Source organism: Micromys minutus (assembly GCF_963924665.1).
Source record: "Micromys minutus genome assembly, chromosome: 2".
NCBI lineage: Eukaryota > Metazoa > Chordata > Mammalia > Rodentia > Muridae > Micromys > Micromys minutus.
In genome coordinates this window covers 90,073,793-90,092,390 of record NC_137971.1, presented here as the reverse complement: position 1 = coordinate 90,092,390, position 18,598 = coordinate 90,073,793, and the positions used below count along the sequence as shown (strand labels likewise).

The window sequence follows — 18,598 nt, the reverse complement described above, 5'->3', positions numbered from 1 at the left end:
GATCATAGGTGTGTGGGTTTATTTCTGGGTCTTCAATTCTGTTCCATTGAACTACCTGTCTGTCTTTGTACTAATACCATACAGTTTTTAATCAGGATTGTTCTGTAATACAGCATGAGGTTGGGGATCGTGATTCCTGAAGAAGTTTTTTTGTTGTTGAGAATAGTTTTGCTATCCTGTTTGTGTTGTTATTTCAAATGAATTCACAAATTGCTCTTTACAACTCTATGAAGAATTGAGTTGGAATTTTGATGGGGATTGGTTGAATCTATAGTTGCTTTTGGCAAGGCAACCATTTTTACTATATTAATCCTGCCAATCCATGAGCATGAGAGATCTTTCCATCTTCTGAGATCTTCTTCAATTTCTTTCTTCAGAGACTTGAAGTTCTTGTCATATAGATCTTCACTTCCTTGGTTAGAATCACACCAAGGTATTTTATATGGTTTGTGAGTATTGTGTAGAGTGTTCTTTCCCTAATTTCTTTCTCAGACTGTTTGTCCTTTGAGTAAAGGAAGGCTACCGGTTTGTGTGAGTTAATTTTATGTCTTGCTACTTTGCTGAAGTTGTTTATCAAGTTTAGGAGTTTCCTGGTGGAATTTTGGGGTCACTTAAGTATACTATCATATCATCTGCAAAAAGTGGTATTTTGACTTCTTTTCTTTTTTTAAATTTATTTATTTTATAAAATATAGCTCACAAAATTTGTTACATAATAATATATGATGAATATACGATTTTTTTCTTTTTTTGTTTTTTTTTTCTTCTAAGAAGGCCTAAGGCTTCCACATTTTGTCCTTCCTTCTTTTTGAGCTTCATAAGGTCTGTGAGTTGTTTCTTGGGTATTTAGAGCTTTCTGGGGCTAGTATCCAATTATCAGTGACTGCATACCATGTGTGTTCTTTTGTGAGTGGGTTATTTCACTCAGGACCCTTTTCCAGAGAGCACCAGACCCTTTTCCAGAGAGCACCAGACCCTTTTCCAGAGAGCACCAGACCCTTTTCCAGAGAGCACCTCGATCCCTGCATTCAGAGAACTCTGGGTGTGACCTCCCTGGGCCTGTGTCTCACTCAGGCTTACCCTTGGTCCAAAAAGCACCTGTGCAGATGATCTGGGAGCTCAGCCTCCTCAACTGCCTCCTTATTAATTTGTATCCCTTTGACCTCTTATTGTTGTCTAATTGCTCTGACTCGAACTGTATTGAATAGGTAGGGAGAGGGGGGGCAGCATTCTCTAGTTCCTAATTTTAGTGAGATTGCTTCAAGGTTCTCTCTATTTAGTTTGATGTTGACAACTTGTTTGCTGTATATTACTTTTACTATGTTTAGGTATGAGCCTGGAATTTTTAATCTTTCCAAGACTTTTAACATGAAGGGGTGTTGAATTTTGTCAGATGCTAATGAGATGATCATGTGGTTTTTTTCTTTGAGTTTGTTTATATGGTAGATCATGTTGATGGATTTCCATATATTATACCATCCCTGCATCCCTGGGATGAAGCCTACTTGATGACAATGTATGATTGTTTTGATGTGTTCTTGGATTCAGTTTGCCAGAATTTTATTGAGTATTTTTGCATCGATGTTCATAAAGGAGATTTGTCTGAAGTTCTCTTTCTTTGTTGGGTCTCTGTGTAGTTTAGGTATAAGTGTAATTGTGGCATCATAGAACAAACTGGATAGTGTTCCTTCTGTTTCTATTTTGTGAAATAGTTCAAAGAGTATTGGTATTAGGTCTTCTTTGAAGTTCTGATAGAATTCTGCACTAAATCCATCTTGTCTTGGGCTTTTTTTGGTTGGGAGATTTTTGATGACTGATTCTATTTCTTTAGGGGTTATGGGGCAGTTAGATGGCTTATCTGATCCTGATTTAACTTTGGTACCTAGTATCTGTCTAGAAAATTGTCAATTTCATCCAATATTCCAGTTTTTTGAGTATAGGTTTTTGCAGTAGGATCTGATGATTTTTTAAAATTTTTTTCTGTTTCTGTAATTATGTCTTCCTTTTCATTTCTGACTTTGTTAATTTGAATACTGACCCTGTGCCCTCTGGTTAGTCTTGCTAGGGGTTTATCTTATTGATTTTTTCAAATAACCATCTCCTGGTTTTGTTGATTCTTTGTATAGTTCTTTTTGTTTTTACTTGGTTGATTTCTGCCCTGAGTTTGATTATTTCCTGCTGTCTACTCCTCTTGGGTGTATCTGCTTTATTTTGTGCTGTCAAGATGCCAGTGTATGCATTCTCCAATTTTTTTTTTTAAGGCACTCAGAGCTATGAGTTGTTCTCTTAGCACTGCTTTCATTGTGTCCCATAAATTTGGGTATGTTGTGCCTTTACTTTCATTAAATTCTAAAAAGTCTTTAATTTCTTTATTTCTTCCTTGGCCAAGTTATTGTTGCGTTGACCATTGTTCAGCTTCCATGTGTATATGGCTTTCCTGTTGTTTTTGTTGTTATTGAAGACCAGCCTTAGTCCAAGGTGATCTTATAGGATGCATGAGATTATTTCAGTCTTCTTGTATCCGTTGAGGCTTGTTTTGTGACCGATTATATGGTCACTTTTGGAGAAGGTACCATGAGGTAATGAGAAGAAGATATCTGTCAAATCCATTTGGTTCATAACTTCTGTTAGTTTCACTGTCTCTCTGTTTAGTTTCTGTTTCCATGATCTGTCCATTGAAGAGAGTGGGGTATTGAAGACTCCCACTATTGTTGTGTGTGGTGCAATTTATCCTTTGAGCTTACATAAAATTTCTTTTATGAATGTGGGTGCCTTTGCATTTGCAGCATAGATGTTGAGAGTTCATTTTGGTAGATTTTTCCTGTGATGAGTATGAAGTGTCCTTTCTTATCTTTTTTGAGAGCCTTTGGATGAAAATCAATTTTATTTGATATTAGAATGGCTACTTCAGCTTGTTTCTTGGGGTCATTTGCTTAGAAAATTGTTTTCCAGCCTTTTACTCTGAGGTAGTATCTGTCATGTCACTGAGGTGTGTTTCCTGTATGCAGCAAAATGCTGGGTCTTGTTTATGTATTCAGTCTGATAGTCTGTGTCTTTTTATTTGGGAGTTGAGTCCATTGATATTAAGAGATATTAAGAAATAGTGATTGTTGTTTCCTGTCATTTTTGAGGTGCAATTATGTTGTATGGATATGTTCTTTTGGGTTTGTTGCAAGAAGATTACTTTCTTGCTTTCCTAGAGTGTAGTTTCTTTCCTTGTGTTGGGGATTTCATCTACTATTCTTTGTAGGGCTGGATTTGTGGAAAGATATTGTGTGAATTTATTTTTGTCACAGAATATCTTGGTTTCTCCATATATGGTAATTGAGAGTTTTGCTGGGTATAGTAACCTGGGCTGGCATTTGTGTTCTCTTAGGATCTGAATGTCATCTGTCCAGGATCTTCTGGCTTTTATGGTCTCTGTTGAAAGTCTGGTGTAATTCTAATAGTTCTGCCTTTATATGTTACTTGACCTTTTCCTCTTAATTCTTTTAATATTTCTTTGTTTTGTGCACTTCATGTTTTGACTCTTATATGACAGAAGATTTTCTTTTCTGGTCCTGTCTATTTGGAGTTCTGTAGGCTTCTTATATGTTCATGGTAATCTTTTTCTTTAGGTTAGGAAAGTTTTCTCATATAATTTTATTGAAGATATTTACTGTTCCTTTAAGCTGGGAATCTTCACTCTCTTCTATGCCTATTATTCTTAAGTTTGTTCTTCACATTGTGTCCTGGATTTCTTGGACATATTAAGTTAGGAGCTTTTTGCATTTTGCATTTTCTTTGGCTGTTGTATCAGTGATTTCTATGGTATCTTCTGCCCCTGAGACTCTCTTCTATCTTTTGTATTCTGTTGGTGATGCTTGAGTCTATGATTCCTAATCTCTTCCTAGGTTTTCTATCTGTAGAGCTGTCTCCTTTTTTGATTTCTTTATTGTTTCTATTTTCATTTTAGATCCTGGATGGTTTTGTCTAATTCCTTCTCCCTTTTGGTAGGGTTTTTTTTTTTTTTTTTTTTTTTTATTTCTTTAAGGGAGTTATTCATGTCCTTCCTCAAGTTCTCTATCATCATCATGAGATATGATTTCAAATCCAAATCTTGCTTTTCAGGTGTGATTTCTGTTGCTTATGTGCTTGCCTCTCACCATCTGGTTGTCTCTAGTGTTACCTGTTCTTACTGTCTCTGACTACATCCTGTCCTTCTTGAGATCTTGGTTGTATCAGAAGTCCTCAGGGTCCAGGTGTCTCTGTGATCTTGTGATTCTAGGATCCTGTGATGCTGGAATCTGAGTGTTTCAGAGCTCCTCAGAGTCAAGCTGCCTCTGAGATACTGGAGTCTCAGTGTGGCCAAGTTTTTCATATCCCTGAGTGTGTCAGAGCTCCAGTGTTCCTGGGTGTGACTGATCTCCTGGGAATCTAGCTTCCTCTGTGATAGTGTACCTGTTAGTATACCTGTGTTCCTGTGCTCCTGTGCTCCTGGACATGCTAGAGCACCTGGGTGACGGGCTTCCTCTGGGTGTTGTGGGATTGGGTGCAGAACCAGCATCCAAGATCTGTTTCACTCTAATTGTTCTTACTGAATCTTACTCTATACCCAGTCCATGACTCTAAATAATGTGAATAGATGATTGTAAGATATGTATGGGAAAATGTATCAATGTAAAATAATATTAATTGGTAAGATTGGTTCTAAATTGAAATCTTGATTTTACCACTTGCCTTATTTTTTTAAAAATGAAAAAATAGTGTCTACTTCTTAGGGCAACTATGAGATTAAATAATGCTGTGTGCATAAAATATTTATTCTTACAAAAATAGGCACTAGATATAATCAACATGAATAAGACATAACAAGGTTTAGTGTAGGATGAATAAGGGCATAGGTAACCTACTTCTCTGGTTACCACAAGTTGCAGAAGGTCAAGAAGTTTAGGCTTTAACACAACAGTTTTCCAGACAGACAAAAATAAATGGGCATCCTGTTCAGTAATTTCTCATGAGTCCTCAATTCCCTTTTCTGCACAAGACTTTCAGACTTCCTATAGTCACTCACCACCATTTCTTTTGTTTTGTCCTTTATTCTCAAATAATAACATCACTGCCTGTTTGTTTGAGACAGGATTTCTTTGCATAACAGCTTTGGCTGTGTTGGAATTAAACTCTGTAGTCCAGGCTGACCACAAGCTCACCTCCTGTTTTATTGTTGTTGTTGTTTGTTTGTTTGTTTTGTTTTGTTTGTTGTTGTTGTTGTTTTAGGACACATGCTCCACCATGTTCATAGCAGCCTTATTTATAATAGCCAGAAGCTGGAAAGAACCCAGATGTCCTTCAACAGAGGAATGGATACAGAAAATGTGGTATATTTACACAATGGAGTACTACTCAACTATTAAAAACAATGACTTTATGAAATTCTTAGACAAATGGATGGAACTAGTAAATATCCTGAGTGATGTAACCCAATCACAAAAGCACTCACTGATAAGTAAATATTAGCCCAAAAGCTCAGATTACCCAAGATAAAATTCACAGACCACAGGAAGCTCAAGAAGTTGGAAGTCCAAAGAGGTGATACTTCAGTCCTTCTTAAAGGGGCGAACAAAATATTCACAGAAAGAAACACAGAGACAAAATATGGAGCAGAGACTGAAGAAAGGGCCATCTAGAGACTGTAGGGATCTATCCCATACACTGTCACCAAACCCAGACATAAAGTAGATGCCAAGAAGTGCATGCTGACAGGTCCCTTATTTAGCTGTCTCCTGAGAGGCTCTGCCAGAGCTTGAGAAATATAGCATTGAATGCTGTCAACCAACCATTGGACTGAGTAAGGGGTCCCCAATGGAGGAGTTATAAAAAGGACTGAAGGAACTGAAGTAGTTTGCAACCCCATAGGAAGAACAACAATATCAATCAACCAAACAGACCCCCTAGAGCTCCCAGAGACTATAAACTACCAACCAAAGAATACACATAGAGGGACCCATGGTTCCAGCAACATATGTTACAGAAGATGGCCTTATCAGGCATCAAGGATAGGAGAGGCCCTTGGCCCTGTGAAGGCTCAATATGCTAGTGTAGGGGAATGCCAGGGCTAGGAGATAGGAGGGAGTGGGTGGGTAGAGGAGTACCCACATAGAGACAGGAGGAAGGGGAATGAGATAGGGGAATTTCAGAGGCGAAACGGGGAAAGAGGATAACATTTGAAATGTAAGTAAAAAAAATCCAATAAAAAATTAAATGCAATTAAAAAAAAACAATTAGAACCTTTGCCATTATGGAGCATATATTTTTTTTCTATTTGATAAAAGTCATTTTTATTGGTTTAGATATATAGATTTCTATGTACAGTGAAAAAGGATAAATTAACTCAAGGATCAGTTCATGCATCAAGATAATATGAGATGCAAAAAGACACACCATTGGCAAACACATTTTATAAATGATAATGAAGGTCATGTTGATTTAGATGCTACAAACAGATATTGACTAGAAATTCATTTCAATCCACCAAAATGCAATTGTACACAATATGACTACAGTAGTTCTGAGATGTGAATATTTCAGCTATTTTAACTCATGCAAAACTATACTTTGAAAATCAACTGGAATATTTTACATTTGGAGTCTACATATTAGAGCTTTCTGTGTATGCTTTTATTGGAATGAAATATGATAGTACCATTTTTAGTTTCCCATTATATCTGATGGATGGCATCCTAACACATATGTCAGAAATAAGATGCACTTGTCTAAAACAGGAGCTTATATTTGTAATCAGGGTAAACAGATAAGCAAACAAGTATATGAGATAGCAATCAAAGTATGGGGAAAAGTTAGTTGAGGTAAAGACGGTCAGGACGTGAGAGAGTGCTGATTTCTGGGAAGTTAAAGGATTCACGATAAGAAGATGTCTGAGCAGAGACTTGAAAGAAAATTTTGAGAACCACGTGGAGGAAAATGGTCACTCTTGTATACAACACTTACATCATGAAATGAACCAACAAGGTGTATACCTCCTAATCCTTTCCAAACAGCTCCAACAAGGGACCAAACCATTCAGATATACGAACCCATGGGGCATTCTCATGCAAACCACCACAACCCCTGAATAAAGGATTAGATGTGGAAGTTTTACTTTTGCCAAAATCAGGCCAAGTGAATGAGTGACACAGGCAACTGCCAGTCTGTGCCCTTAATGAAGAGGTGCGATTTCTTCTCTAATGGGCCTGGGCAGATGTGCTGGCCAACTTTCTTGGACCCTGGAGGCAATGGGCATTTCCTTCGCCTTAGGGAAGGCAGAACAGTCTGCTCATGGTCGTGGGAATACTTAACCTTGAATGGGAGTAAAGTGAGAGCAAACACCAAACTTCTAGTTGAAAGCATACTCCTTTCCTTTAGGAGGTTGAGGCAGGGGAGTCATGACCTCAAGGCCAGCTTTCCTTTCCAGACTGGAGACTAAAGAAAGGGCTTTGAGCATTTGAGACAAGTGCTCTACCACTGTGATATCTGGTATCTCAGACTTCACACTTGAAATATCCGAAATCGGACACCCTACTGCCCCCCCCCCACCTCCAGCCTACTCTTTTTATTGTCTGGCATACCAAAATTTCCACTGGTTAGAGTAAAACTGTAACAGAGGCAGGGGTTCTATTTTTTAATAATTAAGCCACTCCCAGAGTGTCTCAGCCCCAACTAGATGTGTAGCTTGTTGAAAGAGATACAAGACTTTTGTCTTACTCAGGTTTCTTGGGAGTTGAGGTGGGACAGATGGATATACTGTCAAAGGAGGGGAGGGAAGAATCAGTGAGCGGGTGAGTACCGAGGTGGATTGCACATGTTTCCTAGACGACTCCCCTAATGCTGTTAGTGCTCCAACCAATCTTGTCATTCATTCTCCCGCCCAGCCAGATTCTCTTTGGGCCTTTTGGGGTGTCAGGTTAGAAGCAGCCTGCTAGCGTGGTCTGAGGTCCGACCCTAGGCCCCGCCCACATGCCTGCTGAACTCTCTCCTGGCTCCAGTTTGAGGCTCGGGCCTCCAGGATTCTGTAACGGTTCTAACAGCTGGGAGCCGGTGGTGCAGCAGAGTCCTCCACTCTGGCTTGGGACCTCCCACCTTTGCATTCGGTGGTTCAGGTCTTCCAGTGCCTAGGGAAGCCCCTCCCACTGTCGCGCCCGGGGCTGTCTTCTGCCACTTCTTTCCTCTAGGTGTCCTAAACTGCAACCCTACCCAGCAGCCGGCTTTGCACTCTGGACCTTCTTAGTCTATGGCAAAGTCTGTGCGACAGGAGCTTTGCTGCCTCTGAGTGACAATCCTTTTGTGTCTCCTTTTCAAGGCGGCTGCTAGCCTCCACTCTGAAGGTTTCCTGATGTGAACACAGTTTTCCCAAAGATCTTGGAAGCGTGTGTCAGTCTTCGTGTTAAGTGACAGGGACTGAGCCTAAGTTCGTTTACTACAAGGAACGCTCCGCAATGAAACCCTATCTACAGATCAGTCCCCCTTCCCTTCCCATGTCTTCTACATTTCACAGACCAGGTGAGTCAAGGCCCTGGAAGGTGGGAAGGTGCCCTTGGGTAGGGAGGGCTCCCTCTTTGACCTGTCCTAGTCCTGGACAGTGAGTGGCTCAGGAAAGGCCCTCTAGTGGTCTTCCTGTGCACTACAGCTCTATCCATCTAGATGTCCTACCCCTATTGGCACAGTCCAGAGCCTGAACCTACCCTCTCCCAATCCCACCCCCGACCCTACTGGGTCACACAGGTCAGACCCAGAAGACAAAAGTCTGGAATTGGCATTTGGACCCAGAGCTGTGGGCAAGATCAGTTCGACAGCAGTTGAATACCTGCCTCCGCTTTATTGAGGAAGAGAGGACGGTGACATTTTCTCCTCAAAGCTCATGGCTTGATACCCTTCAGTCTGGGCTCACTGAATGTAACTGCAGTGGACAAGAACACTCCTGGGACTGTCGGAAGAAGCAGGAGCATCTTAAGGCAGTGGTTGAATCAGAGCAGCAGACGATGCTGGAGTTGCTGCTGTCTGAGCTTCAGTGTCTGTTCTCAGCTGTGTTGCAGGATGGCAGTTGTGAAGCTTGGCGCTATCTTCATGCAGTACTGGGCCTGTTGCCTCCATACCGTGAGATGCTAGCTGGTCAACTCAAGTTGCTGCCCTTCCTGGAGCAACTGTACTGCTGGGCACCCAAGGTCCAAGCCCAGCTCCAGCTGGACCTGCTAGATGCCATAGACAAGGCCTTCCCCCCAGACAGTTCTTTGTTACATAGTTCCTCCCATGTTGACTGCTGTTCTGGGATGAAGAGGTTTCATCGAGGGCCCCCATGGTCAGCCTGCCCTTTTGTGAAGACTCGGTGGGACCGGCAACAAAAAAAGGAATTGGCCACGTGGCTACAACCATTGACACTGCCTGAGCTACAGCAATGTCTGGGCATTGTCGGTGCCGAAGTGGCCCTAGAAGAGACGCCATGGCTGGACAGCCTTAGTCTCTTGCCCTTGGCCCTGGCCACGGACATCCCTGTACAGTATGAAGGCAGTAATGCTGAGCATGCAGAAGCGGAGCCTGCTGGGAGGAAGTGAGTGTCGTGGTTTGGGGCTTTGAGTAGAAGAGATGAATTTGTTTAGGTGCCTGCGGGGCCACTGGCTTCTTGAGTCAGCTCCTTGTGGCTCTTCAGGATTAGCCCGCCTCTAAAGTAAACTGGACTAGGCTATACCTTTCTTTTCACATGTAAACAAAACTAATGTCTCAGTGTTAATCTATAGGGAAATACTGAAATCAAGAGCAGCCATTCGGAAGCCAGTTTCTGAAATCTTGCAGTTTCCAGTCTTCCCAGATGGTGCCAGAAGATTCTTTGGGATTTATATTCATGGTCACTTATAGCTGCTGAAAAATACTTTGGGGCGTATATTGTGCTGGTCCTAGGTATTATATATGGGGTCTTTGGTTGCTCCTAGAGAGTGCTTGTCTGAGTGGTCTTTCTCCACAGGTCTACTTGTGAAGTATTCCTGATCCTATGAGTCAACTTCCTGATCTAACAGTTATGGGTGGCTCCTTGAGTAATGATCTATTCCTTCCAGTCCCCCAAGCTGGATTCCAAAAATCCTAGGATTTCAGAATGCCCAAAAGATCCCTTCTATTTCTTTAACTTAGCATAGGAAATTCTTCCTAGCTCTGGTCTGTTTTTCTCTTTTTTTGTAGCTTGTCTATGATACATTCATTGTCTAGAGGGGAAAAGCTAGTTTTGCCTGTAATCAAGCATGACTTACTCAATTTTTGCTCTTAAATGTATATTGGGCCCAATTTGTGACTTTTTGGTGAACTCTTAAGATCTCTAATGGTGGACAAGTGGGCATGTTCTTGGAACTATAAAGGAAGGTGTCAAATGTCAATAATTTGTCTTCACTCTTCTCAGCCAAGCTTCCCTCCCGCCCCCAGTGTAGGCCCAAATCTAACTTTTCTCCCTCAGGAGACCTTAATAGAAATGGCTGTGGGCTGATATATCAAGAAAGAATCAAGTTCTCATACTTGAATGAACCTGGCAGTCTTCCTCTGAGGTGTAGGTAATACAGTTTACTCTTCTCTAGGACTCTTCCTAGGCCCTGCCATTTAATAACTTAATTGCTGTTTGGATGTATCCAGATGCTTGGATTGTAAGAAATGAGTCAAATAGACTTAGTTCTTTCCTTTGGTAAGGAAGACATTAGGACAAGTAAGGTTTAATTAACAAATTCTAGTAAGAAGCATGAAACAAAAGACTGTTGGCTATTACCTGTGGTGGGATGGGGTTGGGAGGAGGAGAGGGGAGAGGGAGAGAGGGAGAGGGAGGGGGAGAGAGAGGGGAAGAGAGGAAGAGAGGGAAAGGGAGGAAGGGAGGGAGGGAGGGAGAGAGAGAGAGAGAGAGAGAGAGAGAGAGAGAGAGAGAGAGAGAGAGAACAAAGGAATTTGGATAGAGATTAGATTAGTAAAATGGGTTGGAAGGTGAAAATGTGTCAGTGGGGCAGCAGTTGGTAGTACTCCATGCTGCCATTTTGAGTTTTGTTCTGAGGAAGCTAGATTGTAGTGTGCATTTGGAAATGAATGGGAGACCGTGGAAATGCCATTTTACTCTTCATCAACACTGGCTTGAAAGAAAGAAAGACACTAGGATCAGAGTTTGAAGTAATTCTGGCATCTGGATGAGACTCTTGGTGAAGTAGAGGGACATTTTCGGCCCGTGAGACACAGCACCCAAGATCCTGAGATGCTGGTACTCTGTGTTAAAGTGTCTTTTATTCTCCTGTTGTAATTGTTGTCTGGGAGGCTTACTGCCTCTAACTACGCCCAGTCCTGGAAACTTCTAGCCTCCATACAAACTTACCTAGGACTAAAATGTTTCCAGCCTCTGAAACTTGCTGATGTTAATAAGCTCACCCTTTCTAGTTCTTTCTGAGCTCTGACTGGCTGGTTCAACTCAACTGTACTGGCTCCAGCTCCTCTCCCAGCTGACTGATTCTAGCTTGCCTCTCTGGGCTTCTCCTGAATTACTCTGCTTGGCCTCAAACAAGCTTTGGCAAAGCAGTATGCTCTAATCTTCTTATTCTCTAGCTTGCTCATTCTGTCTTCACCTTGTCTAGCTTGTTATCACTCTCACTCTGAAGCCTGTCTCTCTCTGTCCCAGTGTCCTTCCTCTTTTTCTGCTCTATTCTCCTAAATAGCTTCCCTTTCCTCTCTCTTCTTTTGAGATTTGGCCAGATCCTATTCTGTCAAATCTTTCTCTGATTTGTCACCATGTCTGCTACTCAATTAGAGTTCACTTTCAAAATGTATGCTTCCTTTTACAAACTAACTTTACCTTCATAGTTTGGGATTAAACGTGTGTATTATGGGTGTATCTATATTCCAGCCAGAGGAATTAAAAGTGTGTGCAAAGCCACACCACAACTAGAAACTTTTTTTTTCAGTAAATAACACAATCTTGGGATTCACTGTGTAACAAATATCCTATAACACATCTATATTTGTAGACTAAGGGAATCACCAGGTTATAGTAAGAGGAAATTATATAGAGAACAATAAGGAATATAGCATTCACATGAGAAAGTAGCCTTGTAGAGAAAATAAAGGGCACACTGGGAAGATGAGTTTGGTAGAAGGCAACTGAAACCAAGGGAGTTAGTTCAGAGCTGAGAAGCTCAATTTGTTCAGGCAAGGAAGAAAGCATGTGTTGAGACTGGGGCTAGGCAGGGCTGAGCATACAGTTGGGTAGAGCAGCTTGGAGGGGAAACAACAGTTGTTTGTACTATGATATCAAAGCAGAATGAGTCCAGAACAGAGACTGTACACTAGGGATCATTGAGGAACCAATAGTTCTAGTTTGGGGATTATGTGACTTCACTACTAAGACAATTCATGCATACTAAGCAACTGCTATACTACTGAGCCATAGTTTTAGTTCTCTTTGTACTTTTTATTTTGAGATAGGGTTTTACTAAGTTTGTTATGCTGGCCTTGAACTTGATATTCTCTTATGATCACAGAGACAGCAGGTAATATGACTTGGTTGAATATCAAAGCCTACAAGCTGGTACAATGATGCCTTCCATCATTGTAATTGATTCCATATTACTTTACACAATGTTAAATAACATTGGCTGCAGTAACCACAACCAGTCTAGTAGAATCACTTATCAGGAAATAAGAGTTTTTTATACCCTGGCTATAGTTGACTGTAGCTGACCAACATGCGTGATGACCTGCAATTGCTCAGCATGTGATTTATTTGAGTGACATTAGACCATGTAGGCTCCGATAGTGCTGTGTCCCTCGGGTGCTTGACCTAACCCCTACTTTCCAGGGTTAGTGATGGCAAGGCTCTCCTCCAGGCACTGATCTCTTTGCTCTGTCTTTTCTCCCTGATTTGTCTTGTCATGCAGACCTCAGCTTGCCTCTGAAACTCCTGAGGAGAAGGCCCTCAAGAGGAAAAGTCCTAGGACTCCCATCTTGAGAAGTCAGGTGAAATCCCTTCTGAAGAGAGACTGGTCCCAGAAGAAGATCCAATTCCTGTATCTCAATGTGGCTTCTGATAGGCACTTTAAGTAAGGGCTTGGGTCTAGGGCATTTCCACACACCCCCCCCCCCCAGCCAACACCTGGCCATGCTACCTTCTAGTTTTCTCTCTCCATGCTGATCCCCTCTTCTGCTTGCTGTCCACACCCCTCTCCTGCCTCAGTTTCCAGCCGTCTTCCCTTCTCAGCCTTCTCTCTTTACTCTCCAGATCCTCTTTGCCTCACTTGACTTTTACAAGCTCTTGTCTGAATTGTGCCTTTCTTACTTTTGCTCTTTATTCTTTGGTAGACCAAGAAAAGCATGTATTTATAACCTCAAAAGGACATGTAATGCTGACCTTCCAGCTCCAATACAGGAATCGCATGTTGGAACCTCAGTGTTGGGGAAATAAGGTCCTCCAAAAGCATCCTGATTTTAGACTGGACTAAAATGTTCTTTCCCTGGACTTCCACCTCTTTTTTTTTTTTTTTTCTCCCGAGACTGTAAAAACAAGCCTCAGTTGCATTCATTCACTTTCTCCCATCAGATCCAATTCTTGGGGCTGGAACTTGGGGACTCTCAAATGCTGGGTGAGTGTTCTATCACTGAGTTACACCCCAGCCCTACGTTCCTCTTTCTCTCCTTCCCACCCCTACCCCCCACACACACAGTTCAACATCTCCAAAATGTCCATGTGGCTTAAAAATCTTAAGTATCACAATGGAAGGATTTTTAATTTTATCTTTTCATAAAACAGTGTTGCAGCTTACACGTGATGATGTCTTAGTTGTTGTGAGATGTTCTGTATCTGAAGATGAAAACTCTGAGCAGGCTAACAGGCTGGAGGCCACCTTCCTTTTTCTGTTCATCTATCTTCTGCTTAGGTTGATATCCATTCAGTCATTCTGGTCTGAATTCTAATCTGCTGTCTTTCCCCTTTTCCGCTTTCTTCTGCCTCCCTTCCTATCTCCTTTTCCTCTTCTCCTGTCCTCCTCTGCTCTTCTCGGGATATGTCCACAACTTCTTTGGTTCTCATTGATCAGACTTGGTTCTTGTTGATATAATTTTGGTTTTGGTCTTGTAATTATAACAGCCCTTACAAGCTGGTGGTGGTAGCCCCAGACAAGGTGAATCCCGAACACTACATCTTCTCTCCCTTTGGGATCCTGCACGTGCACCCTGTGGAGGGCAGCGAAGCAATGACACTGGGCAGTTGGCACCGCGACTCTGCTCTCTGGCATGAGCTCCAGCGCATCCCGTTCTTTAAGAACTGCCTCTTACGAAAGGCGCTGACCTGGTAGGTGATAGCAGGGTGGTCGTGAGTGGAGCCATGGATGAGGGAAATATGAAACAAATTGTCACTCACCTCTGATTTGTAGTTGGAAGAAAAATGTGAGGTTGCATGGGCTGCATCGGATCCACACTTTTCTGAAGACTCATCTGCTCTTGGCTATTCCTCATTTTGGAGCTGGGATGCTCCACATTAGCAGGTGAGATCTTACAAACACAAGTGCATGGATTTTTAGACGTTAAATACTGGGTATGGGGGAACATACATGTAGTCTCACTTCTCAGAGGGCTGCACAACAGACCCTATCATGCTTTTGGTTGTTTGTGTACATATGTGCATGTTACAGTTCTAGGGACTGAATCTAACGCCCTCAACATACTAGGCAAGTGTTCCACCACTGAGCTACATCTCATGTCTTCAAAACAATTTGGACAAAAGGCACACCATGTCCATTCATAAAATGTTAAGATACAAAAAAGCACAAAGAAAAGCTTCCTAATTTTTTCATCCACAGATAATTACTAAAAATATCATGTTTTATTTTCCTGATTAGTCCTATTGTATATATAAAATATGATCATATGTTACATGTTGTTATATAACCAGTACTCTGAATGTATCTATATGTAATTACATGTTCTTTTATACCAACTTGTCCTAAATACAACACAATTAATTGCCAAGCCTGTGGGTCAGACTTAGGTATTTAATCTAAGAATTCTTTTTTCCTCCCCAGAGGACTGAACCCAGGGCCTTTTGCTTGCTAGGCAAGCACTTTACCTGTGAGCTAAATTCCCAACCCCTAAAAATTCTTAATCTCTCCTCATTTCTTTCTCAATCATACCTACACTGTTGAAAGTTGGTTATTATTTTCTCACTTATTTGCCTTTCCTTCATGATGCTTCAGGCATGTTCTGTGATAGGAGTTGCAAACTCAAATGCCCAGGGAGCCTAGACTAGAGATACTGCAAGAATACAGTGATCAGACGCAACGCATTAGGGATTGTGGCACTGCAGCCTGAAGGTTGCATCTGTAAAAGACAGTCACTTCTCATTCCAACTAACTGACATTTTAGAATATAGGTCTAATATGATCAGCTTACTTTATTTTTTAGGATTTTCTGGAAATCTACATTTCATGGTAAAATTTAAACTTTCAAATATAATATTTTAGTTGTTTGTATGTATACATGTGTGTGTGTGTGTGTGTGTGTGTGTGTGTGTGTGTGTGTGTCAGAGGACAACTTGTGGGAGTCAGTTCTTTTCTTCCATTGTGTGGGACCTGGGGACTGGAGTTAGGTCTTCAGGCTTAGTAGCAAATGCTTTTACCAACGAGATCATCTTGCCAGCTCTAAAAATATGTAACTTTTAAAAATTTGGATACTATTTGGGGTCAAATTTTAATTAAAGACTGTGAGGTTCAACTCTTAGCAATACGCACTGTGAACTTTTCAGTCTGAATTTTGGTACATTGGTCACCAGTTTGCAACCTATTCTTTAGGCTGTTGCCCTGCTCCAGACTTGCCTAGTCATCAAAATGGGTTTTGTTTTGTTTCTGCTTTCTGTTTTGTTTTCCTGTTTGTTTTCCTTTGTTTTTGAGACATGATCTCATATACCCCAGGTTGGCCTGTAATTTGCTCCCTAGGCAAAGGCTAGCTTTGAACATCTTGCCTCAAGCTCCTGACATCTAGGATTGTAGGTGTGTTCCTCCATGCCTGCTGATGTGGATTGATATGTCTGAATGTAGATCCCGAAAACTAGAAAGAAATTTACTCTTTGAGCCTCAAGCTAATGGACTGCAAACTCCTGTAAGGATTTCAGCAATGCCTGCTAATAATGAGAACTACATGAGATGCTAGAAATAACATGTCATATTATTTTTAATATGTGCTTTTTAGGGGTCCAGATAGATGCCAAATAGTCATCCTCATCTTACACATCCTGCCTATTTATTGGGGGTTGTTCATATTTTTTAAGGAATCTCAAGAGCTGGGGAACAGGGAGGGTAGAGAAAAAGAGTAGTTTCCTCTGGGACAGTCAGCTCTAGAGAAACTTTTAATCACCTGTGACCCTAAAATGTGTTTGTCAACCTTGACTTTTTAGGACCCTTGGTTTTCCTTATTCTCAGAAGTCTCTTGTCTTTTCACATCTTAGGACTTATATGAGCCTCTCTTGAAAGAAAAGGCATTAGGTATAAATAAACATATGTGCATCCTACGAGGCTTTTTCAAATAATTCCTCATCTGGCAACTTTCTGGTCTTGAGAAGCTGCCATTGTCCCTGAGAATCTTGTATCTTTGCTCAGTCTGTGTTGAACTGGGTTGGGAAGAGTTCAGAGGAGTTGGAAGAGGGCTGGCTGGCTGGGACACCTGCCCTCACTAGCTTCCTTCTTGATTCCAGGCTTCTTCAGGAGTTTCGATCTGTGTCCTGGCTACCCAAGGAGCCAGATAAGTGCTATGAGCTGAGGGACCTGCAGAAGGCGATAGCCAAAGAGAACCACAGGGCTCTGCGAGTGCTCTGTCACTGTCTGAACCTCTGCACATCTATTCTTCAGCTGGTAAGAGGCGCCATGTTACTGTGTGCCTTTTCTCCAACCCTAGGCTCTCCAGAATCCCACCCTTCTCTTGCTCAAGTTATTTCTGGGAGCCCTGCTGTTGGATTAGACAAAATTTTCTGCTTAGCAACAATAATTCCTGGATGGATCAATAACAAGTGAACAAACTTTTTGGGGCTCTAACTTGACCTAAAGGTTGTTCCTGGCCTAAGACCAGGAAGGAGAAAGTGTGTTAACTGTGTCTGTTTTGTCCAGTGTTTGTGCTAACAAGAATAAATTAGAGCATTAAGAAAATTAAGAACTGGAAACCTCATCTTCCATGCTTCTGGGATTATTTTTGAGCCTGGGCACACTTCAATGGCTAGTAGACACATACAATGATGGAATCTTCCCTAGTTCGCTACTTTGTATCTGAGGTCACCATCCCTAATTGTCTGGGTTGTCTTGTCTGACTCTTGCCTCTTGTCTGTGATCTATTATCCTTTTGTTCTGTATTTAAACCAAGTGCCATTATGGCAGTATTAAGAGATGGACCCTTTGGAAGGTAATAGGACCATGAAGGTTCTGCCTCTGCCCCCCTCCCCTTCTCAGCCTTTCCACTTTTCCCCTTTACATAGTTTTCCCTCATCTGGAGGATGTGGAAAGAAGCCTGTTTCCAGGCTCCACAACTGTGAGAAAATAAATTTCTGTTCTCTATAAATTACTTAATTTCAAGTAATCAATTAAAGTGAAGCAAATGGACTAAGACTACCACTGTGGCTGCCTCCAAATTGGAAGAGAGTTCTGTGGTCTGTGCCTTTAATCAGGGAGACCCAAGGCTGTATCCAGATAGTTTCAGGGTTAAGCTATGGAATGTACACTTAGAGTTTGTCAAAGAAGTGTTCAGTGTATATGAGAAAACCGCCACTTATCTGGTATCAGAATCCTGTGGTCACTGGTGTGTGTTGTAATGTTTATCCTCCTCTCACGATGTTATTATGCATTGTAAATCTAAATTCTATATCAATTGTAAGGCAACAGAAGTTTGTAGTTTACTTTTAAAACGTTTTAATTGTGTCTTTTGGTAAGCAGAAACATTTTAAAGTTTGGACTTCTTTCTCCCATTGATTTATTTATTCACTTTACATCCCAAAACCAGACCCTCCTCTTAGTTCCCCATCCACACAGGGCTTCCCCCATGCCCCTTCCATAAACACAAGTTTTTAATTTTATTTTCATATTTTAGTTTATTTATATATATATTTATTTTTATGTATATGGGTGTTTTCCTTACATATGTGTGTGGGCATGACATTTGTGCCTGGTGCCAAGAGAGGCCAGAAGTGGACAGAGGATTGTCTAGAACTGAGTTATGATTGATTGTGAGCTATCATGGAGGTACTGAGAACTGGACCTGGGTTCTCTGGAACAACAGTCATCTCTTGTATGCTGAGCGATCTCTCCAGTCCCAGATTTTACTTTCTTAATGTTTTTTTCAGTGCTATCAAGTCTTTTGGGTTCTAGTTTGAAATGTCTCCACTTACTTTAAGTCTTAGAGATATTCTCATGTTTTCCCATAGTAATTTTATTACTTCATTTTTAGATTTAGGTTTCTAATCTGAAGTTTTTTTTATATGAGGTGAGGTGGGAGTCAAAATTAATATTATTTCTAATTAAGACTCTTCTTTCTCCATTTAATACTATTGACCTTTCTTTTGGTATATTTGTATAGGTGTATGCATTTG

General features: G+C 41.2%; 1 protein-coding gene across 1 annotated transcript in view; it reads left to right on the top strand.

Annotated features, from left to right (window-relative positions):
* Positions 1-8,471: 8,471 nt before the first annotated feature.
* DNHD1 (dynein heavy chain domain 1) overlaps positions 8,472-18,598 on the top strand; it is a gene marked incomplete at both ends in the record, with an annotated part of 69,089 nt that continues 58,962 nt past the window's right edge. Inside the window, 6 exons of the mRNA XM_080911471.1 lie at positions 8,472-8,535; positions 8,758-9,580; positions 12,918-13,079; positions 14,123-14,326; positions 14,409-14,519; positions 16,721-16,877. Of these exons, the coding sequence (XP_080767597.1) occupies positions 8,472-8,535; positions 8,758-9,580; positions 12,918-13,079; positions 14,123-14,326; positions 14,409-14,519; positions 16,721-16,877 (1,521 nt within the window). The remainder of the gene's footprint in view (positions 8,536-8,757; positions 9,581-12,917; positions 13,080-14,122; positions 14,327-14,408; positions 14,520-16,720; positions 16,878-18,598) is intronic.